This window comes from Ahaetulla prasina, chromosome 1 (assembly GCF_028640845.1).
Source record: "Ahaetulla prasina isolate Xishuangbanna chromosome 1, ASM2864084v1, whole genome shotgun sequence".
NCBI classification, from domain to species: Eukaryota; Metazoa; Chordata; class Lepidosauria; order Squamata; family Colubridae; genus Ahaetulla; species Ahaetulla prasina.
This window is the reverse complement of record NC_080539.1, coordinates 224187222-224211739: the sequence shown is the minus strand read 5'-3', so window position 1 is coordinate 224211739 and position 24518 is coordinate 224187222. Positions and strand designations below refer to the sequence as shown.

At 35.7% G+C, this 24518-nt stretch overlaps 1 protein-coding gene across 7 annotated transcripts in view; it reads right to left on the bottom strand.

Moving 5' to 3' along the window:
• The window catches only part of RBMS1 (RNA binding motif single stranded interacting protein 1), a 145280-nt gene that overhangs the window by 70821 nt on the left and 49941 nt on the right, over positions 1 to 24518 (bottom strand). For 4 of the 7 annotated variants that reach the window (XM_058191803.1, XM_058191795.1, XM_058191786.1 and 1 more), the window contains exon 2: positions 9696 to 9871. In XM_058191803.1, the coding sequence (XP_058047786.1) occupies positions 9696 to 9847 (152 nt within the window). In that variant the 5' untranslated portion in view covers positions 9848 to 9871. Of the gene's footprint in view, positions 1 to 9695; positions 9872 to 15444; positions 15508 to 24518 lie in introns of all 7 variants that reach the window. The other 3 variants (XM_058191776.1, XM_058191763.1, XM_058191755.1) reach the window with 1 other exon arrangement.

Below are 24518 nucleotides of genomic sequence, written 5' to 3'. Positions count from 1 at the left end.
TATCTAACCTTCTTATTCCCCTCCTCCTTCTCTACTCTTTCCTACCTACTTTCTTCCCTCCTTCTGCTCCTCTCTCCTTTTCTTTCTGAAATGGCAGCCGAGCATCCACAATATCATTTTAAATTTTAATTTCATATCCTCAAAAATTACTGTACATTAATAATCAATCCATGTATCATTTCCCCCCCCTTCCCCCCCAGACTTCCCAGAGCAAATACCGGGTATTATGACCAACAATCACAAGCTAAAGTATACAAAATATACATAACCTCCCACCTTTAAAAATTTAAAACTTTAGATCCCCTCACAATAAAAATAAAGAGATAGGAAAGAATAATAAAAAGAAAAAAAGAAAAGAAGCAATACCAACTTCACATATTACTTCTTCTTACAGCCAGTTTTAAAATTAATCCATCTTCTCAAATTCAATTTTTCCCCCACTTGTATATTCCTTCAAATTTCATAAGTCCGTTTCTCAAATTACAGTCCATCTTCTCGAACTCAAATTTTCATCACTTATATATTTCTTCAATTGCCATAACATTTAATGTCCGTTCTTCTTACAGTCCATTTTAAAAATTAGTCCATCTTCTAAAATTCAAATTTAGACTTAGACTTATATACCATTTCCTAGTGCTTTATAGCCCTCACTAAGCGGTTTGCGGAGTCAGCATATTGCCCCCCGCAATCTGGGATCTTCCCACCTTGGAAGGATGGAAAGCCAAGTCAACCTTGAGCTGCTGAGAAACTTCTGGCAGTGGGCAATAAGTTAACCTGCAATACTGCATTCTAACCACTGCAACACCATGGCTCTTCAATCATGTTACACCTCACTCTCTTTCTCTTTTTTGTTTCTAATGCTTTGCTTCATGAAGTTTGTTTTATTTATTTTATTAGCCACCCAACTCCTTTCTTCTCTGCAGTCACAGTTTGCCCAACCTCCTTTCAAAAGGACTCCTAGCCTCCATCATATCTATATTTGGGTATCGCAGTCAAATTCCAATGGCTACGATGAAACAATTTATTGTTCACTGAATTAAATATCTAGATTATCAATTTTCGTATCTCCTGTTTAAAAACAATTAAGTTTATATGTTCAACTACATTCTTCCAATCGAAGACAATATATGTACTCTTTTTCACTTCTGCCATTTACTGCTAGACAATAAAGTAAGAAAAGCATCAGCACTATAAAATCAGTGCTAATATTTAATATAAGGAAAAAATACACTAAATTAACCTAAATGTAAAAGAAATAACATGTGGCAAGACTGTGATAAATATTAATATAAACAATACAGGTAGTCCTTGACATATGACAATTGGGACCGGAATTTCCATAATTTGAAGCAGTCATGACATGGCCAGACCTGATTTTATAAACATTTTTGCCACAACTGTTAAGCGAATTATTGTGGTTGTTAAACAAGTCACATGGTCATTAACTCAATGTGTCTTCCCCAATTGATTCTGCTCATAAGAAGCATGCTGGGAAGATTGCAAATCACTATTACATAATTGCAAGATGCTGCAACTATCATAAAGGCAAAGCCAGTTGCCAAGTGCCAGGATTGCAATCACATGACCCACGGGGTGGTGTAACAGTCATAACTTCTAGAATGGACTGTGGGTCACTATTTCTGAGGTTGTCATAACTTCAAACCATCAATAAACAGATGACCATAAGTCAAGGACTATCTTTAAAGAGTACTATACTTAAAAAACAATAGATAAAGAAATATCCTATTAATGCACATTGAAAATGAAACAAATTACCAGGGCTCCGTTATTTTTTTTTCTTTTAATCTTTGTTATTGGTTTCGGAGATCTAGAAAGCTTCCCCCTACCCACCCTCCATCAACCTATCTTTTCCACTCACCCTGATAGAGACCACAAGATTGCATCCTAAAGTTTACATGATTTCCATTCAATAGTCATACTATGAACAATACTACTCTATAATTAGAGATACTTTGTTTTTTAATGCTGTTCTTTTGTTTATCATAAAAGTTGCTCTTGTGCTTATAGATTTGAAATACCATGCAAGAAAAATTATGTCTATTTTCATATGACATACATTTCTACTTAATTTCTGTTAGTTCTTCTCTAATTAGAAATCAATGATGTGAGATGGAATTTAGTACTTAACACTAAGTACAAAATACAATTTTAGAAATGCAGTACATTGATGCTAGCTAGTGCAACTAAATTTATGAAACATACCACTATTAATGGGGAATTGTCAGGCGCAAAGAATCAGGGCTATGCATTAAGTTCCACAGTTAAGCTGATTTATTACTCATGCCTATACACAAGAATTTAGTCAACTAACAGTCAGCATTAAATAAGTGCTAGTTACAAGTTAATGGAATTCAAGAGGTCCTGAACCTGGATCACTTATGGGAATGGAAGGACTCGAGGCTGATTCCTCTCTTGACCCCACCCCCAGGCTCTGTCTCTCCTTCTATAGGAATTGGGTTTTCTTCTCCTATCTACAAACTCCAATTAAGGAACTCTCCAGGATAACCATGTGCAAAACACAGAAAATATGAAATATTTTGAGTTCAAGATAATCTTCCCCAACTATTATGAAAAAGGTTAACTATAATACTGAGTTATTTTGAGCTTGGAAAACTTCCAGAATGGCTGGAATGACCCATTTCAAAATTTGAAACAATTGTTTTCAACTTCAAAACAGAGTATTTTGAGAAGGTCTGGTGGGAATGGGAATGTAGGAGGAGAAAGCAAAAGAAATGCCTGGTATATGAGCAGATGTCAGCTGGTATTTGATGTTTGCCCACTATCAGAAAAGTGAAGAGATGGAATACAAACATGAAGGAACCAAATAGACGTATATGAAAGCATATACTACCATATATTTAGTATTTTAAGCTATTTCAAATACAGGCATAAAAAATTATGTTCAATAATTTTATAAAATGTTATAAAACGTGTTTGATCATAAAATTTCTCCTTTTCTATTTTTTAAAAAACTAAGTCCTTTGGCCAATAGAGAATATTTTTCAAATATTTATAATGTACATGAAATATTTGCAATATAGGAAGCACAAATTAATTGCATACTTTAAAAATTACTACTGTAATTACACTATTTTTATTTCATTTAATAATTTCAAAAATTCATATCTCTTGTCTACATTTGAATTTGTTTCTCTAGGATAAGAATGCCATGGGATTACTAAGAACACTGAATTATATGTTTACATTGTATTATTATGAAAATGTATGGGTGGAGGAAATAAAAAAAATAGTGTAACTATTAAAGATGTTATGTTTTAAATCCTGCATTCTTCTCTTTATAAAATTATGCAGATAAAAACACAAATGAGAACAAAATGGGAATGAAAGACAAAGCATTTACAATATAGAAAGAAAGGATTGAAATATTAAGTGATATAAAGAAAAAAGCCTTTTCGATACAGCAGGAGAAATTAATGCCAATCCCAAATAAGGAAACAACAAACTGTTGCGAATATAGAGAAAGAAAAGGCTGGCACACCTAAATAAAAATCTTTATTAGGCCTTGATTTTTTACTCCTTTAAAAAAAAGGAAAAGATTTAAATTACTGAAATCCCTGATTATTTTATCCTTGTCATGTAGGTTTAAAATAAAAATAAAAACCAAACCAGCTGCCACAAGCAGAACAAGAATCTTCGCATTTGATTGAAGTATTTCATCTCCTATAGCTGTACTGCCGAATTCTCACTAAAGTAAGACTGCAACCAACTGCTGCAAATATACAACTAGCTAATTAGAAGAAGGAACTTGAGGGCTCCATCCCCTTTTCTCCAAATAGGGAGTCCCACTATAAGCTAAGAATCCATCAGTTTCAGACGGTCTCCTCTTTAATTCTCCTTTGGTTCTCCCACTGGAGGAAAAATTGTAGTAAACCCCACCATCATCTCATCTAGGGGACTCTGCTGGTTCTGGCTTATAACACATTAGATGATGCAAATACACCCACGCGCTTAATGATGGGGGCTCACTTGCTATGAACCTGGGAAGATGCCAAAGTAATTTCAGTTGAAAGAACAGTTAAGATGCTCTGCTGTATCCTATTGACCAATATAATTATTTATAATTAGTCAGCCAAGACTTCAAAGTAAGCACTTCAATGTAAGTTGCATCACTGAATAAATGTTCTACTTAAAATCATTAATCGAGATCAAAATTGATTCCAGACAAAATGGAAATATTTAAATCATAAAAGGAAAGTATTTCTTGGCTAATTAAATTGATCTTTCCCCCACTTCCTATGACTAGAAGGCAGATAATAGCTTTTTTCCTTTTATGACTAGTAGTACCACCGCCATTGTTACAACACTGAAGGCATTAAGATGTTTTCAATTTAAAAGATAAATATAAACACAGTAGCAAATTTCAGGAAGTCTTTGAAATACTGCTTCTTCATATCAGTGGTGTCTGCTTGCGTTCAATGTTAAGCCAAATTCTTTTGGAATTCTGGTTTTTATATGAATCTGCAACATGCAGACAAATTGCTCAATCTCTCTTTCTTGATTCTTCAGTTCCTCTCCTTGATCCCTCCCTGCCAGAGGATGTAACTAACTACCATTAGTGGCTCTGTGTTCTCTTTGCAAACTTGGAATATCATTCTCTAACTAAAACAGATTCAGAAGCCAAGAATGAACATATTTTAGAATCTAAGTCAGAGGTCTTCAAACTTGGCAGCTTTAAGACTTGTGGACTTCAACTCCCAGAATTATCCAGCCAGTGTTGCTGGCTGGAGAATTCTGGGAGTTGAAGTCCACAAGTCTTAAAGCTGCCAAGTTTGAAGACCTCTGATCTAGGTATTCAGAAAAGGAACAAGTAACATTCTGTTTTACACATATTGCAATGATGAATGGAACCTTACAAGGTTGTTGGCTTCATCCATTCACACAAAGAATCAAGCAACATACAGCAGCCTGATGCTTAGGGCAAGTTATAAGTAAATATGGCTATTGTTCTGAAATGGATACTGTACACCAAAATATCATCATATCATGCAATAGACTGTCCTGTTCATTCCTATTCAAGGACTAAATGAAATGGAATGAATTGATTGAAATAGTGTATGCATACAATATAATAAAACTTTGATTTTTAAAAGGTAGTTAGGGGAAGTGATGGCCATTAAATTCCATCACTTTGCGTAATCTGTATACATGCACACAACTGGTTTAGTTTGCAGTAAAATACCAATTCAATGGACGAATCCTTGATTTGGTAAACATTATTAAGTAAGAAAAAAAAATCTATAGTACCAAAAATCTGTGAAGCTGCAGTTCATTAAACCAAGAGTACAGTACGGTAGAACATGCACATCACCCAGTTACAGTAGTATATAGCTTTTACATTTTCTTAAATTCATATACATTAACCCAGTCTTTCCACTGGTCCTTTCATTTTGAAAGAACCCAGTGGGCTACAGTGGTAATAATTTTATCAGCACAAAGCAGCCATGTAAGCCAGTTTAATAGCTTCATGGTATTAATAAGAACAATATTTTAATAAAGGGATGATTTAAGAGGAGCATTCAATGGTTTAGACTATTTTCTAAAGTACCAGAAATAATTTTAAAAATCCTTTATCTTGGAGCATCTCGTATCAAGAAACTTTCCTTTTCACCAGATATAAGTAAATTACACAGGAGAAAAGACTAGAGAAAAGTTTGTGGGGTTGTTGTTGTTTTTTTGTTGTTGTTATTGTTTTTGGTGGTTCTAGCAGTTTCAAATCCTTACAGAATTCAGCTTTGCTCTATAACAGTAGTCACCAACCAGTGGTCCATGAGAAAATTTTGGTGGGTCAGCAGTGCACCCAGGTACAGGAGCTGCTCCGGGATGAGCAATGGCCAGTCCTATGACTAGAGCTCTGGAATATGGGACTGGGGGGGGGGAGAGAAAGAGAGAGACACAGAGAGAATCAGATAGAGAATGAGAGAGAGAAGAAAGGGGGAGAGAAATGAGAAAGAGGGTGAGAGAGAGAGAGAAAGAGAGACACAAAATGAAAGAGAATCAAAGAGAGAGAGTCAGAATGAGAGAGAGAGGGAGTGGGGAGAGAGAGAGAAAGGGAGAAAGGGAGAAGGAGAATGTCTGAAGGACTCTATCCCATCACTGGGAGTCCAAGCGCTTCAGCAAGCAGCACACTGGATTCGTATTAGTGGTCCATAGGATTTAAAATTATGAATTTGATGGTCGCTGAGGTCCAAAAGGTTGTGGACCCCTGCTCTATAACATCTGTACATATGGTATAGATGAGGTACAAAATAAGACTGCCACAAAAAGAACTATTTATATAGTTCCTAAGCCTAATTATATACCATATTCTAATAGGATTTTGTATAATTTAATTTTTTTTTAAAAAGAACCTGATTGTATGAAAAAATATGAAAAGAAATACAACCAATTTAGTACTGAATCTCCAAATCATACTACAGGCCTAACCTTTTCCTCTAAAAAAGGAAGAGAAAGAACTGGATGTCCGAATGCAAAACTAAACAAATGTCTTCATTTCCCAACATATGGCCACTAACTGAAAACAGAGCTTTATTCCTCTAAATTATTTTAGAATCTTTCTAATAGTCTCTGAAAACATCTGCTCTCCCTGGTGACTCCAAATGTCTCTTCCAATCTGGCAGAAAAAATGCAGGTGGAAGGGTAGTTATAGGGGCCAGGTGGACACAGGTAAGAAATGGAAGAAATCCAAAGACAAAACAAGCTGGCAACAAGAAACATTTTTTTCCATCAAAAATACGCTTCCACATGAATCTGTTAAATAAAATACATAAAGTTGTACCTAGGAAACCTACCATACTTTTAGGAGTGTAAGGCGTATTTCCCCCCCCCCCCCAAAAGAGGGTGGAAATATTGGTGCATCTTATACACTAAATACAGCCATTTTTGGCCTCCTGAAACCCCGCCCCGTGCATCCCGTTTTCACCAAAAACAGGCCCATTTCCCACAAAAATAGAATGTGCAAAGGGTTTGGGAGGCTATAAACATTTCTTTATTGTTTTCCTCTTCAAAATGTTGATGCATCTTATACTCAGGTGCGTTTTATAATCCGAAAAATATGGTATAATGCAACTGTAGTGATAAGAATACAACAGTAAGATGCAAAAATTCTGCAATTAGATAAAAACTGTCTCAAAGGCCAAAAGTTATCTAATTTCTTAAAAAGAGAGTTTTATTTATCATGGACATTTTTAGCTCTATCCCAGAATAAAACAATGACTAGAAACAAATGGATACTGAAGCACAAGAACTATATAAATATACAGAGATCCTTCTACAACCTAGTTCTATTCAATTATGAATGGATTAGCCATCCATTACGGTGGCCACAGAATACAAGGTGACTTTTTTCTTTTCTTTTCTTTTTCAAGAAGATGATAAAAATGCTTTCTAACTTAATGGATACTTGTGACGTTGATTTCACAGTATAACAACATGTATTGTACAGGAATCAAAGTGTGGGACCTAAAAGCATTTTGTGTTTCCCAGATAATCATCAAAGCAGGTTTTATTCAGACCCCATGCAAGGACTCTATATATAGTGAAAAACTATGGGACTGGAGCAGAAGTCAATATAGGTCTTCAAATGATGTTTATGAAAGCAGAGACATACTGTGTTTTCCCAAAAAGAAGACCCTGTCTTATAATTTTTTGAACCCTGAAATAAGTGCTTGGCCTTATTGCCATGCGCTCAAAAGCCTGATTGGGCTTATTATCAGGGGATGTCTTATTTGGGGGAAAACAGGATATTTAGAATTATGGGCAATTATACAATATTACGCAGTTCTAAAAACCACAGGTTAAGAGCAATTGAAAGGCGCATTTAATGTAGTTTTATCATATAAGTTTAGGGCTAGGGTTCTTACACACTGTTGAACATAGCACTTAGTTTGCTGGACTTGATGCATTCCACAGCACCTACCAATTACAAATTCCACAATAGTTTTCTGCTGCCATATTAATGCAGAACCATTGATTAATATGCCCAGGAAGACAGAGCAGAAACATAAACTATCTATCATTTTTATTTAAAATGTGATAATTGGATCTTCTTCTCCCAACTTGATGAAAGAATACGGTTCATTTATAGTATAAATAAAGCACTACTAAGAAATAGAATTCTAAAGAGAAAAGTTAAGTAAGAACTATTGGAAATGGTCAGCTTAGTAAAGACCAAAAATCATTTGCACTGCAGAGTAACTTTCACAATATTGTGTTTTTATTGATCAAAGTTTAGAACTATACAAAGATCTTCCTCAAACGAGTTTATCATCAATCTACATAATAGCTAACTTGATAAAGAAGCCAATTAATTTTACAATGAAAAGTCAAAAACACACCAGATTCATGTAAAAAGAACTTGCACACTTACATGAAATGTTATTACAAGGTGGCTCTGCAATAACATTTGAATTTTTGGTTTTTCAAGCTCCTTCATTTGCAAAATAGTAGATTCATTTACATTATATTACAATACTCTGAATGAACAATCTTGTTTTAAATGGAATACATCTGCTATATACAAATGTACTTTGAGGTTTTAAATGTTCAACCAAAAAGCACAGATATTAGCTTAAGGTAAAGGTAGACCTTTACTTGTAGCGACGTCATGGATACATCCATGGCGTTTTCTTTGGACTGAGAACATCCTTCTGGAATGTTTTTTCACCTGCCCAGTCTAGCATGCAACCATGGTGTTTATTTATTTACTCTACATTAAATACTGCTTCTATTAGGAGATTCTGAGCAGCATACCATACGCTTACAGAAGTAAAGTTACAACATAGCATAGCAAACACCCATGGCATATTCTTTTGACCTCAGGAATAGATGTCTACATCTTGGGGAGTACTTTAACATTCAATCTCCTTCCCAAGTACTCTCCAGAAGAGCCAGATTCTGAAGAACACTTTTTCTTATCTGTAGGAAGATCACTCTAAAGAAGATATTTCTGGAGATCTTCCATCCAAGTATAAACCATGGCAGACCCTGTTGAGCCTAGACAAAGTAGGCCAGGTGCTGACACTTGTTAAGACAATGTTGGCTCAAACAGTTCATGCAAAACCAACATTTCTCTTAAATTATATATATATTGGTATCAGGCTAATAATGCCTTCCAGATGAATACTTCATCAGAATGATAATTCATAAGGGTCTACTGTTCACATGTATCAATAATCTGAGGCTCAAAATTCTGAAATTAGAAAAATAATCTACATTTAATAATAATAATTTTTGATCCCCATCAAATTATTTATGGGCCATGAACAAAATGCTTACTTTAAGGGTCAGGATCAGAATTCACTGTCACTGCCACAAAGTAGGCATAAATTTCTAAGTACTGGTAAGAACTTCACTGGTAGTACCGATAAGTTTAATAATTCTCCATTCAAATTATATGAAGAATGATCAAAGTCAATGCAAAATTATGAGACTTAACCCTTTTTTGTAGAACTATGCTCTCCATTTACTCGACTTACCCTGTTTTATAGAACTATGCTCTCAAATCAGTTGTGATACATTTCTGTGCTAATTTTTTTTTAAAAAAAATTCTATGGGTTTTGTTGACAGACCCAGAAAAAAAAGAACTTTTTCATAAGTCAATACCTTTAAATCTTTGACCACCCATTTCTTAATGTATTATCAACAAGCATACTTACGGTTGGCATAACTTTACTAAGTCCTGGTCAGTGGTATTTGGAGGCAGCCCTCTGATATACAGGTTTGTTTTACTTAATTGATCCCATCCTGAGTTGCTGCTGCTGCTGCTGTTGTTATTGCTGCTGGTGATACTGGGGCTAGGAGGAGCCATTGGATGGGCAGGCACAATGGGCTGCTGCAAAATGAAAGAAAGAATGTTTCAGAAGGGACAATAAGACAATAAGGAGAGTGGCTTGAAGGCATACTAGGAAAACCTTGAAGCCTCTTAAGAATGTAAGACATTCTCTGAACCCTGAATTTCATGGTGCCATGGCTCTACATTCCAAATATTCTTGCTTCCCAAGTATTTACAGGTTTTGCGATACAAATGCAAATCCATCTCATGAAGGACTTCATCATTCCAAATCCTGGCACAGAATACTCAATATGTTCTCTAACTTTTTATACAGAGAAAACAAAAACAAAGGCATTTAACTGGGTTTTAACACTCTGGAAGTCAAATCTTAAAAATAAACTTTATACAGCCAACATTATTGCTCTCTGCAGCATAAAGAGAGCTTCAACCATCGCTCATAAATTACACTATGCAGTACTCTTCCAATGTTAAATCAGAAAACAGAAAATAAAGAGGTGAAAAATACAGACAAGTTGTGATTAGTATCTCCACGAAAAATAATTTCTTAGCACTTCCAGAAGCTGGCTTGGCTACTAAATGAAAGTGAGCTGAGAAACCCTTCATTACATTTGAAACAAGAGCTATTGACCTTGATGCTCGTTTTTCACAGCCTATCATGCTAAGAAATTCATATATCTTGTTTGTCAGAGACCTGCACACCTTTTGAAAAGACTGAGAGGAGGTTCTTCAGGTCATACACAAATACAGTACCCTCCACTATTAATTAAAGCAGACAGACTCTTTTTCAGGCTTCATCACCAGCCGAGTTAAAAGAAAATATATCACTTTGATTAAAACCAATACAAGTCTAAAATAATGCTTACAGTTTAACCAGATTGAAATTTTTTTATTACCGGTTCTGTGGGCGTGGCTTGGTGGGTGTGGCAGGGAAGGATACTGTAAAATCTCCATTTCCTCCCGATCAGCTGGGACTCGGGAGGCAGAGAATAGATGGGGATGGGGCCAGTCAGAGGTGGTATTTACCGGAACAGGTTTTGACCAGTTCTGGAAAACCGGTAGCAGAAATTTTGAATAGTTCCGGTAAATACCACCTCTGACTGGCCCCATCCCCATCTATTCTCTGCCTCCCGAGTCCCAGCTGATCGGGAGGAAATGGAGATTTTACAGTATCCTTCCCTGCCACACCCACCAAGCCACGCCCACAGAACCGGTAATAAAAAAAATTCAATCCCACCACTGAGTTTAACCCATAGTCTACTGATTTCCTGATGGTTTTTTATATAAGCACTAACCAGCTCTGGCCCTACTTAGATTTTTGTGAAATTAACCCAGTTGAACAAAATGAAAAGACAAGAATGATCATGGTCAAAAGGTAAGAAGCAGGCTCTATTCTGACCTCTTACGTTGCGGAATGGCACGTAATGGTGATAACAAGATCCTGCCTTCCACCACCACCACTTCGCCCCCATGTGACTTTGGTTTTAATGTTTGATTTTAACTTTTTATGTTTGAACTTATATGTAACTGTAAGCCGCCCAAAGTTACCCTATGGTAAGAATGGGCGGCCAATAAATTGAGACGTATTCATTTTTTTTAAGGCACATTTAAAAAAGATGCTAAGAGGAATTTTTTTTTTACTTTATTTGAAAGTATTTTCTCCTCCAAAGTACCCTCTTTAAATATAGAACAGAAAAAGGGGGGAAAAGAAAGAAAAAAAGGCTAATCACTAAAAAATCAATTTCATGTTTGATTCATCACTTATCATTGAATTATTTCTAGCTTGATTAGATTCAAAATGTTGTGCAGGAAAAATATTTCAGTGCAAAAAAAAAAAAGGTCAAGATACAAACAATGTTTTGCAAACTCTCCACTATGGAAGATACTAATATTCTCAAATTGGAAGCTGAAATTTCATGCCTGCCCCAGCCATTCTGTTCTTTCAGAACCCCTTACTTAACCACAGTTAAACATTATATCATGATGTAAATAACAGTTAATGCTAAACAAGAAATCCTTTTAACTAGACCTCAAATCACAGTTGAAACTGGTGTGTAAAATTCTGCTCAAGATAAAACCAATGATTAATGTTGATTTGATGTAATCTTAAAGGCCATAATTAAGGGTGGCGGGGAAAGAGACAGACAATTCATGTTACAGAATGTACCTGATTAATCTGCTTCCAACTTCTCACCTTACTCTGCATGTAAGTCTGTACTTATCAAGTTTTATATTTGCATAGGCCCTATCACATGGGTGATCCTTTGCATTAAGCTTTTCTGACAAGAGAGAAAAAAGGCATTCCTTTTCACAAAGCAGCATTACCAAATCAGAAAGAAGTGTAAATCTTGCCCGCAGACATAATTGTACCATTTATGCTATTTCCTGATATATAATTTAAACTGTAGCAGAAATGCCTAAATTAACTTGACATTAAAAGGATTCATTTCTGTGGCAGAGGAGCAGTTGAAGTTATTTCAAAATCAGAAATGTAAAGATCTGAGAGAAAGGCTACTTGCTTTAAAAGTAAAAGGCACTATACAGCTGAGGGAAAGCCCCCACCACCACTATCTTCTTGGCCTCCCACCATACAGCTACTTACAACTTTGCAATTAGCATGCTGCTGTAATTCTGATACTGACAAGACCCCGAGAGAAAATGGGCAAGAATTTTTTGGAACACTACCACACTTTTCTAACAGTCACAGTGATGCCAAGCAGAAGCACAAACTCATGGCAAATGCAAGGTAAGGAAGTCACAATTTCTTGTGAGTTCCCATAGATGTTTTAAATTGGTTCTGAAGAGCGGGGTGCCTCTTCAAAGCCTTAAGGGCATACCTCAGCATTTCCAAGCATTGCATTACCAACCTTTCTGCCTAGAAAAACAGAATGTATGATGTGCAACTTGATCTGATCGTAAAGTCATTTTGTCTGGAGAATTAGATTTTAAAATGTGGTTAGGTGGATGATTCAGCTCAAAGTATCAAATTAGTAAGAATTCAATTGTCATTTTTGTAAGTGATGAAAAAGTAATAATGGAGACAATAAGAATTCGACACACAGGTAGCCCTCGACCTACAACCATTTGTTTAGTGACTGACATTACAATGGCACTGAAGAAAGTGATGTGACTGTTTTTACTTACAATCATCCCTATGGTCACATGATCAACATGTGGTTGATTGGTAGCCACATGTATTTACGACAATTGCCATGTCCCGGGGTCATGTGATCACCTTTTGCAACCTTCTGACAAGCAAAGTCAATGGGAAAGTCAGATTCACTTAACATTTGCATTACTAACTTATTAACTGTAGTGATTCACTTAAAAACGGTGGCAAGAAAGGTCATAAAATGGAACAAAACTCACTTAACAGCTGTCTTGCTTAGCAACAGAAATGCTGGGATCAGTTGTGGTTGTAAATTGAGGACTACCTGTATTTGAATTCAGCATGCTACCTTTCCATAAAGGAGAGGGATGCACACAATCCTTTCATTCAGCTCCTTTGAGCTGCTTCCTCTTTTGCAGGGTTATAGGAGGACTCTTCTGAGACTTGATCTCTCCTCCTGAGCAAGCAGGACCAGTTCCTCAATTTTAATCTAATAAGAATTGAATGCTGTCCACTTGTTAGTCCTAATAAGGCAGGAAAGAGAACAAGCATGCTAAACTCCATGAATTTTAGCAAGGGAAAGCAAAAAGCAAAGAAGGCAAGATTTCCTTTTTTGTTTAAAAAATAATGCTAACTCTGAATCAAAAATGTCTCCTTAGATCAAGCAACCTTTTATGGCAAAGGGCACATGTGGCAGGCACACTCACAAGATGGATGTCATGGAGACCAAATATTTATTTATAAAATGGTGGTCATGATGAACAATGCCAGTTACAAAGCATCCTTTCATAAAAAGGCAAACTAGTCCTGCAACTTTTATACAAATTAAAGGCATCCCTCACTATAACTAGAGGAAGTGATTTTGCTCTGCAGCAAGTCAGCTTCCTATTGAATTTCTTTAGGGAATAAATCTTTAAAAACAATGTAGTGTGGCAGGGAGCCTGGGAGATCCCCAAGGCTTGTCCTCAGCTATCTCCCTTGGGGCCTGATCATTATATATTAGAACCGGTAGTGCCAGGCACAACCAAATTCACAGATGTAGAATTCAAGTTATCTACTTTATTATATTCTGCCTATTATGCAGGAATCTTCCCCAGGCTGTTTGCCTTGTCTTGGGAACAGATCAACTAGGTTCCAAAGAGCTGAGGTGTCTGTGTGTGTCAGTCCTGGATGGGTATTTTCCAACATCTAGGATAGTTATTCAAAAATCAGGGCGGATAAAAATCAATTATTTTTTTAAAAAACAAAATTAAAAAATCAGGGTTTTGTTTGTTTTTATCAAATTTATTTTACTTTGGAGTAAAAATCTATATAAGGTTAGTTTTCTATTTAAGATACATTAATAATTTAATTTATTCATCATGAAATGGAGTGTAGGTTATGGGGCTGTGTATTCTGCAATATTAGCACTGTTGTTGAGTCAACAGCGGGTCAGAGGAGCTGCTGCTGTGGGACAGAGATGACAGTTGCTCTTTAAAAATTATGATTTAAATCAAGCTGATTTAAATCAAACCTTTTTACTAGTGATTTAAATCAAATCCACCCTGCTAAAAATAATACCATTTCTGAAAACAAAGCTTCATAATGTAGTTTCGTCATTTCTTTTCACCAAAGAAGTCACAGGAATGACTAAGGTAGAAAATTTATTCTGTAAACAGTAGGTGCAAGTTTTATCCCATCATGCCCAGATATAAATACATACTTCAAATTCAAACACAATAAATCAAACACAATGTCTGCCTTATGAATTTGCCAACCAATGCTATTCATTTCAAATATGCTTTTGCTTTTGCATTACGCAATTTTAAAAGAAAGGGAAGAACAATAAGATGTAATTCATAAAAAACATACTACTAAAACATAAAACATTAATCTAGGATTACTTGACTTCATAATGAACATTCCCACCAAATGAATGTATTTGTGCCTTATTTTTATTATTTCACTGCATATCCGACAAAATAAGAGAATCTGGGTCAATTTGGGGGTATGAGTGCGTGTTGAATTGTTCACAGAATCTTTGCTTTTTTCTGGTCAACTTAAAATAGTAATTACATTTATGCCAGAAAGAAAATCTGTTACCATAGAGTAGAGCGATCAGAAGTTAGCAAACATTTGTGTTCAATTTCACAGTATCTATTGATACTAAGTTTAACTTTAACCTCAATCCATTTTATCCTTCTACACTGCTTTTTTGCTGTTTTGAAAAACATTACTTTTACCAACTTCCCACTTCAAGGCAGAGTAGTATTATATTTTGTCATGTTCTGTATTTGGTTGAAATCTAATGTCCAATGCAAAGTACAAGACATAGTTTAGAAGCATCTAAGAAATAAAAGATGGACATGGGATTTTCCCCCCATATGCTAAATTTGATAATTTGACTTACAGGAATTTTAATTAAATGAAAAGCAAAATCTTAGTGAAATAATACATCTTAATTTGCAATCATCTAAACCCCCCCCCAAAAAAAAGAGGTCAGAATCATGCAAGCCGGGGTATTTACCTGTGACTGTCTGTGAAAGCAAAGGTTGGATAGGTATAGGAATCTTGATGTTGGAAAAGACTCCTAAGAACACAGTGGACAGCAAAGAAAATAAATGAGTGGATCATCAAACAAATCAACCAAAGTTTTCACTTGAGGCCAAAATACCAAACTCAAATTATCCTACTTTGGACTCATTATGCAAAGACCTAGCTCTCAGGAACTGGGAAAGATAAAAAGAAATAGAAGAAGAGGAGGGCAACAAGTAGCAAGGTGAATGGACTCAGTTACAGTATGATGACTGCACCACTGGAAGATCAGAAAGAATAAGTAAGGGATAGATAGATCATCATGAAGAAAATGTATGTGTAGTTGCTAGGAGTTAAAAATGACTAGATGGCAAATTATAATAATTAAAAGGCATAGTATTTTTGACTACAATCTAAACATGTCGAGAACTCTATAGGACTTATACCAAAGTTGATATGCATAGAATTAAGATGCAGAGTTCTTAAATTCAAATGAGTAACCTCCAGTATTATTGTAATTGTGGCGTTTATCTGATCTTTGTATCTGGATTTTACTGACACTCTTAAGCCTTTTGAAAAACATCCCTTTTGCTAATATCTTTGTCTTAAATTATTGCAACATTTCCTCTTTATCCTGAAATTATTAATCATCAAAGACGACTTGGAAATTTTAAACAAAAGTTCATTCTAAGAAGCAGTAAGCCTGATCTAGTTCCTTTTTAATTGAAAGGTTTACATGATCATTCCTTGGGAGAAATGCCATAGGTTAAGGGGTAAAACTGACAAGGAAAGGCATTCAAAACCACTTTTAAAAATAATTCTGCCTAAGCTCACTGTCTTAGCTTATATATAATACAGTACTGAGTAATTTAATGAGCATTACTATCACCCTTATTTGAAGCTTGCATGGGTTTAACTGTTTGGCAGGTTTCACTATTATCCCAACACTCAGAATCAGACATCTAAGAATAAATATCCTGAATTTGACAAATGTATTTAAATAAAATATATAGAATTACATTGCTGTGTTTTGTGTGAAGAAAAAAACTGCATCCCTGAATACGTATTTCTGCAATTATCTTAATTTATTAACTGTTAAGGAAGATTTAAAAAAAATCAAGAGAATTTTCACATGTATCAGATGACAACCTCTAGTATTTGAAGCAATGGTGCATCAAATGATCAGCTGGCAGAATCACTTAACTGTCTTGGACAGAGAGGCTGATGGGAATGCTGCAAATGTTATCAGGACCTAGTCAAGTCAATGTTTCTCTATGAACTGCCCAAAATTGTAAATGTCATTCCTAGGAAGGCTACAAAAAGCAGGAATATGGTCACTACAGCATCTTTTAAAAATTTTATGTTGGATTTTTCGAAGCAAGCATTCCATTTCTTATGTTCCACAAACTTATTGGTAATAAATGGGAAAGCATTTATTTAAATTATTATTTGGCAAAAAAAAAGGCAGCATGATATAGTCAGATATTAGAAGGATGGAGAAATAGATTGGTTTGGGATAGGATCCATAGCTAATGTATCTGCTGATTAGAAGAAAAGCAATTTCCTCTAAATATTATAAATATTCATTCTCTTATTATCTGAAGACATAAGATTAAGCGGAGAGAAACTCCCCTCTTTCCTCTATGAAATTACATGCAAAGATACTCTTCAGAAAATATTTTTTTTCTGAAGCAAGGAAGATTTAAATGCATTTTGATATATTAAGGTAAAAGTACATATTAAGAAACAACTCATTATTAGCAACATTAGTAAATAATCAAAATGTTGGTGATAAACAATTATACAGTGCTAACGTGGACACTTCAAAACTTTAGATATAGTAAAGGAAAATATATTTATTATTAATTATTATTGCCTTTTTTTAGAAATCAGAAATCTTTATGGTGCTGCTTTTTTGTACACAAGACTTTCAATGATATTACATGCTATATTATCTAGATACTTGTGCAGTATTGAAGATTAGCTGATTGTATATATATGTTATGGAATGTGCCCCAGAAATTCTGTTTTTAAAAATACAGAAAGTTGTTGAATGACTCATCCACAGAACTCTGAAAACTGACTTTTTACTCTGTGCTAAATGGCCTGTCTTATAGCTAATGTCACTTCACAAAAGATGTCTGGTAACTCCCATAACTCTGGCAGCCAAAGTAATTTTTACAGGAGGATGATTAAGTAACTACTTTGTAAGAACGGCTGCAGAAAATTGGTAAAAGAGTAACAGACAAGACTTCAACATGCTTATAGAATACGACAAACATGTCTATTCAAAGAGAGGCCCCATTACATTTCCTGGCATTTATTTCCAATTAAGTCTTTATTTTTTAATGTTAATAAATTTGCATCATTCCAAATATGAACAGCACACCTATTGCTTAGGTTTAGGCTACAATATGAATAAGTTTAAATATTCTCCCCACGATCCAGTCTATTTTTTAAAATGATCCTATCCATTTATTTCTTGGGCACATTATGCTGTAATCAACTTAGTTTTGTGATATTTGATGCTCAGTAGAAAGGTAAAACACCATCATGAAAAACATTACGCACAGTGTAATGTCTTCCATCATTATCTGAACTTCCATCTGAACTTTTGTTCAGACACACTTTATTTTTTTAAAATGGTATATCTAAAAATATATTGTAGCACAACCTTTATTCTTTGGCACAGACGTGACCATAGCCTATAAAAATTATATTATACATCACAGTCATATATGATCATTTGGTACGTTGTTGTTCTGTGTTTGTCGCATACACAATAATTTTGTTTATATTGCTAGCTTGCTACAGTAGGTGCCGATTTAATTAAATAAGGCAAGAAAAATAATATAGGCTTGCCTAACCAAGCCTTCTCACAATCTTGTGAACATGTGTGTGCCTGCTTAGACAACCCTTGAAGAAGCTTGCTGAATTTTCCTGTGGCTGCTTTGAGGCACAGATCATGAAGAAGCTTTGTTTGTGAGCAGAATATCTCACTGAATGATTTGCACAGGCCTCATCCATATCACTAAGTTAGACTGAAAATATTAATTGTCCCAGATATTTATGGTGTGAGAGTTCCATAAAAGGAACTCTTGCCATAAATTCTCACCTGTTCATGTTTATAAGATACGATTCTTACACATAATCAAATATCGCAACACTTTCCATTAAAAAAAAAAATCTAGTAAATTGTACCATTAGGAACACATTTACATATCAACAAGATAGTACTGAACTAGATAAAGACTTCAACAGAAATTGAAAATATTGGCAAATGTTCAGTAAATGAGATGAGAGGTCAAAGTACGCAAAAATGTGCATATATGTGTATAGATACACATACATAAGCATATAAAAGCCAATTAGAAGCCAATTTAACCAGCTACAAGGTACTGAAAATATCTTGATAATTCTTGCCTGGATCTTTCTAGAAGTACAAATAGCTAAAAAAAAAAAAAATCACAAGTGGCAAAATTCCTGGTTTCTCATCATTACTGCTACATGTGAACCATAAGGAAACCAAATGGAAGCTTATTCCTCTGTAAGGCAAAAAACTGTGAATTACAACAGTATGCAGGTATTCTCTGGCAACCAGCTATAACATTAGGCATAATTATGAAACATCTGTATAGTTAATAGATGATGAATGTATAAGGAGAGCTAAGGCATCGGTGTAGCTATGTTCTCCCTTAAAAAGTATCACTCAAAATTTACCATCATTAGTCTTTGTTCTACAGGTAATCCTTGATTTACAGTTGTTTGGTTAATGATATCAGCCTTAGAAATGGTGCTTTAAGGCTCATAAAGCACTTCCAGCCGTCAAAAACTGTTGCACCACCATCTCCATTGTTATGTCTAGTTGTTTGGTAACTGTTTGAACTTATAACCAGTTGCCAAGTCCTCTGCCACCGGCTTCCCCAGAAAGTCAATGGGCCTTTGGGACAGCTGCTGTGCCTCCCCAAGCCTCTCTCTCATCTCTGGAGGATGGCTGAAAAAACTGCATCCAAGGAGAGCTGAACTCATCCAGCGGGGTGCAGATATTGAGCTAAAATCCTGAAGATTTCTGCATCCTGACAAAGTACTTCCCTTCTATGCATTTGCGAAGATTTTATCAAGATTTCCTGAAGATTCTGGCTTCTTTCCTGTACCCTGCCAAAGGAGTTCTCTTCTGTGCATGGAAGAGAGGTGAACTCCTTCAGCAAGCAGCTCTTTCAGCCAGTCCACAAAGATGGCAAGGAACCAAAATCCAAGCAGAGAATAGAGAATCAGCATGGTAAGGTAAGGAGCTGCCTCACGTAAATGGGGAAAGTCCGCGGTGTGGCTCAGGCTGTAAGAAGCCTGTTATTAAAACACAGCTGCCTGCAATTACTGCAGGTTCTAGTCCCACCAGGTCCAAGGTTGACTCAGCCTTCCATCCTTTATAAGGTAGGTAAAATGAGGACCCAGATTGTTGGGGGGGCAATAAGTTGACTTTGTAAATATACGAATAGAATGAGACTATTGCCTTACACACTGTAAGCCGCCCTGAGTCTTCGGAGAAGGGCGGGATATAAATGTAAAAAAAAAAAAGTCCTGGGACGCTGATGCAGGCTATGCACGAGTATCTTTTCATTGTTTTCAGCTCCTGAGTGGAACTGCAGTGCAGCAAGAAAAGGAACATGAAGTGCCTTGAGAGTAGGCTAGTTCCCGAGAGGCCTAGTGCAGACTCCACACCAGTGTCTCTCCTGTTTGGATTTCAGTAAGAGGGATTTTCCCCATCCCCAAGGCACCCCACACTTCTTACCTGGAATTCTGCCCACTTAATGACCACATCAGGAGCGCTGGGATTACAATCATTGAGTGATGCAGTCCTATGGGCAGTCACATAGTATCTTAATGACCGCTTTGCTCAACAACCAAAATTCCAATCCCAATTATGGTCATTAAGTTGAGGATTAACTTTATAGAACAATCTGCCATTCTTCCAACAGCAGCTGGCACTGAATGTACCAGTCAGTTTTCTAAAACTGTATCAACATGATTATTAGAACCATTTCATGGGAAATTACTGGCCATTTCTGACTCATGAAAGAAAGTAAATTATGTGAGAAAGATTGTCATGTGAATAGTGAGAACCAGGGCCCATCAAAGAAATTATTTAAAATGTCTTTAAACCCGTGGAAAGGCACTTTTGGAACATTGAAAGTAAGCTTAGTTCTGCCTATGCCTCAGAGACATTTGCTCATCAGGTTCCCTCATGAATGAACTGATGGAAGCTGAAGGAAGGAAGGAAGGAAGGAAGGAAGGAAGGAAGGAAGGAAGGAAGGGAGGGAGGGAGGGAGGGAAGAAGGAATAGATGGATGGAGATAGGTAGGTAGGTAGGTAGATCCAAAAGCAAAAATGAATGAGTCACTCCTTCTACCTGACATGTTTTCTCCTATTTATGATACTTTGCTCTTCATGACTCCCTCTTTCCTTTCTCTTTCATAATAGCTGCCATGAAATTGCTTGCAGATGGCTTTAGTTGGAGGATACATTCACCCAAAGCCTGCAAGTTGCTTACCGCTGGCCCATAAAGACAAGCAAGTATTCTTAAGATTACATCTGGGACTTCTGAATGCAAAGGATTAATTCAAATGCAGAATTTGAAAGTTATTTTTGGTAGAATGTAAACAGTCTTGGAAGAAGCATGCACCATCAAACTGCAAGCTCTCCAAATGACTGTCTCCTGAAAGCCCCAAAAAAGAGAAATGTTTTCATTTGTAGGAGTCACAGTCTCTTGGTTTCCTTTGAGGGGAAAGAAGCTTTTCAAAAAATAAAGTTTTTCTAGCAAATCTTGTACGTTCTTCCTATGTGCAAAGAATCCCTTATTTTACAGGCCTGCTGATTTCATATTTTGGCACCAGTGCTTCTTAGGTAAAATAGAATTTAAAAATCAGAGTTGTTGCAAACGGATACCGAAATTTGGAGATAGCGAATAACTGAATAATGAACAAAAGTGTGTAACTGTACAAAAGAAAATTAAAATGTATCCAGTACTTCCTCATAATACAAACTAGTTGCACCTTATTTCATTAACAACTTTAGAATAGACTAGCCTGGAAAATAATATGGGGGAGGGGGACATAGTGCCAACAGGTGCCTTTAAAAGGAAGGTTTTGCAACTGAAGTAAAATTAGTTTCCACCAAATAAAAAAAGCTATCAAAATGCCACAAACTCCTGACAAAGTTGGAACACTGTCATTCAAGTGTTTTACAATTTTAAAAATATGACCTCTGCTTCAGTAAATCGATAAGGCACATGGTTCTGCATACATGAACAGTAACTCTCATGGCATTTTACATTTTGAAAACAATTAAAAAATTGCAAAGCACTGTTATTTGGCTAGATCTTAAAACAATGAAGATGCCTAGATACTTTTAAAGATAATTAGAACTCTTAAGAGGAGAAAATGAAAGTGGTAGACATCAAATACAAAAGACAGAACAGAGCGAAGTTTTAATATAGTAAAATCTAGCAAAATTATACGGTTATGTCTAAAATGCTGTATCATGCCAAAATGTTTGTGCACTTAAAAAGTTACTGAATCCTTATGATCCTCAATATGAATACAGTTCAGAATAAATACAATTAAGCCCATAATATAGACCTACAGTATATTTAAACAGACTGGTAGTTCTATAGCCTGCACCAAACAAATAGTTCTCATTCAGTTCTCTTTTTCTCTCCACAGAACATCCCTTCCTTTTCCTGTTGCAAGCAGGAAACTGCAGATTGAGAGGTTTCTGCAGAGTACAGCTAAATTTATTACAATGCAATCATCTTCTCCATCCTTCCCCTGTGGCAGCTGCTTCAGTTCTTCATGCAATGCAGCCAAGCGCATTTTAAAGAGAAGTTTTCATTGTTTGGTTAAAATTTTCCTTTGAAAGTATGTCTTCTTCCAAGGAGCCGCCTTTCATTAAGTGAAAACAGTTGCTTAAGGCAGAGTTCTCTTCTACAGAACACTTTCATGATTGTTGCAATCATACTGGAACTTCTTCATCCTACTTGAGCAGAGAAAAATGGCTACATATCCCATCGTATGCAGACTCTGCTATATTTGTCTCCTAAGGTCAGTGTGACACAGTCTGATTGGCAGAAGCCCTCCAGAGTTCCAGGCAAAATATCCCTTTCATCATCCATTACTTTATCTTAAGTGGAGATGCCAGAAGACTAGAATTGGGACCTTTTGTACCCACAGCAGGTAATCCTCCACCAAGCTGCAATTACTTCTTAATTTCAACAGGTATTTGCATTTGTATGGATACTTAACAGTTAAATAATTAGTTGCTTCTTCTATAAAAACATATTATGTTGGTTGGAGTCCTTGCTGCTCTCTGAGCTTGATTGTTTTCTTGGGAGACGTTTCATTACCCAACTAAATAACATCATCATGGTATTACCTAACTGGGTAATGAAATATCTGCAAGAAAACAAGTAAGCTCAGAGAGCACCAAGAACCCCATAGTTCAACATTGAGCTACACATATTCTCTTCTATTGGTATATTCTATTTATCTCTCTGCAGTTCTGATATGATCTTTTATTGTATAGAAATCTACTTACTTGCCTTGAAATACATAATACCAGATTAATAATTTTTAATTATCTCCAATCTCTTCAAAATTATTTTTTAAAGGGGGAAATGGTTTATAAGTGCTCAAACTCTACTAATCATTAGACTATTTTAAACTCCTGCTGTTTTTGAATGCATCTCTGGCAGAGAAAAAAGAAGTCACTGAGGTTGAACATTAGTTGCAACAGAAACATAAAAATATATTTATTACTAATGTATTTCAAGCCTTTACAATGGTTCAAACTGTAAATCCTAAACAACTTTCTTGGAAGTACATTCTATAAATTTAATGGGACTTATTTCTGCCCGTGGAAAGGCACCAGGGCTTGCAGTAAGGCTTCTTGTAAATTTAACTAGTCAGATACAATGAAGTATAATACTTGAATTTCAGTCATTTGATTACTGAAATAATCCTTTATTCAGTGATGGATTTCCTCAATGGAACAAGTGGACCATGACCCTAATTCCTTCTTCTCCCTCTAAAACTGTTACCTAAAATATGTCCCTAGGGTGCTTTTCCTGAGGGAAACAGGAAATTGCTAACTGCTAAATTATCAAGGAACAGCTCTATGAAGAAACACTGGGTCCAATGCAATTCATACATAAGCCTCTACACCATATATAAGCCCTATATATAAGCGTATACATGGAAGCTCAGAAGGGAGCCATGGCAGCCTCCCCCACAGGATTGCTGAATGCAGGAATATTATGGACTGTTGCTTTGAATTCCTAGAGGAAAGGCAAGAAACAAATCTAATCTCACTGGAAACAACAGGTACATAATGATGCCCATAATTCAATGGAGCCACACATGGAAAACGACAACCAGCCTGTTTCCAGATCAAGAAATACATGTTCAGGAACAGCAACAGAAATGCCTCTATGATTACAACACTAATTGGTTTTCTCTATTGAGATTACATCCTGTTCAAGAAACTGATGCTGAAGGATTCCTCCTCGCTCCCATTTTTAATAGGATTACTCCTTAGTGAATGATTGTGGATTGATGACTAAATTGTTAATCCGTAAAATGTGTGGGCAGGTAGCTTTAAAATGTTAATTCCAGGAATAAAATTAAGCTGCAAGAGCGTGGTTCTTCCTTTTGTAAGTTTACTGTGCAAATTTTCAAAACATAGCTGACCTTTCTTAAAAATGATTTTATTAAACAAAGAAATTAACAATATATCTACTCTCTTAAATCTCGTGTCTCTCTTTCAACAATGAAAATTGAACTTTATAAGAGTGAGAAATGCAGAGAATGAAGTTATAGTTTGGACCACAAAATACATGCTTTGGGATGATTCTATCAGTTTTAAAAATTTTAGCACAACTTAGAATGTGTTATACAATGTATTGATGTATTGTGCAAGTCCTTCTATGCATAACAAGATTAACCAACATAGTCCAACCACTGAATGAATCAATATAAACATTTTCATAGGAGTTATGCCTAATTAATATTCTTG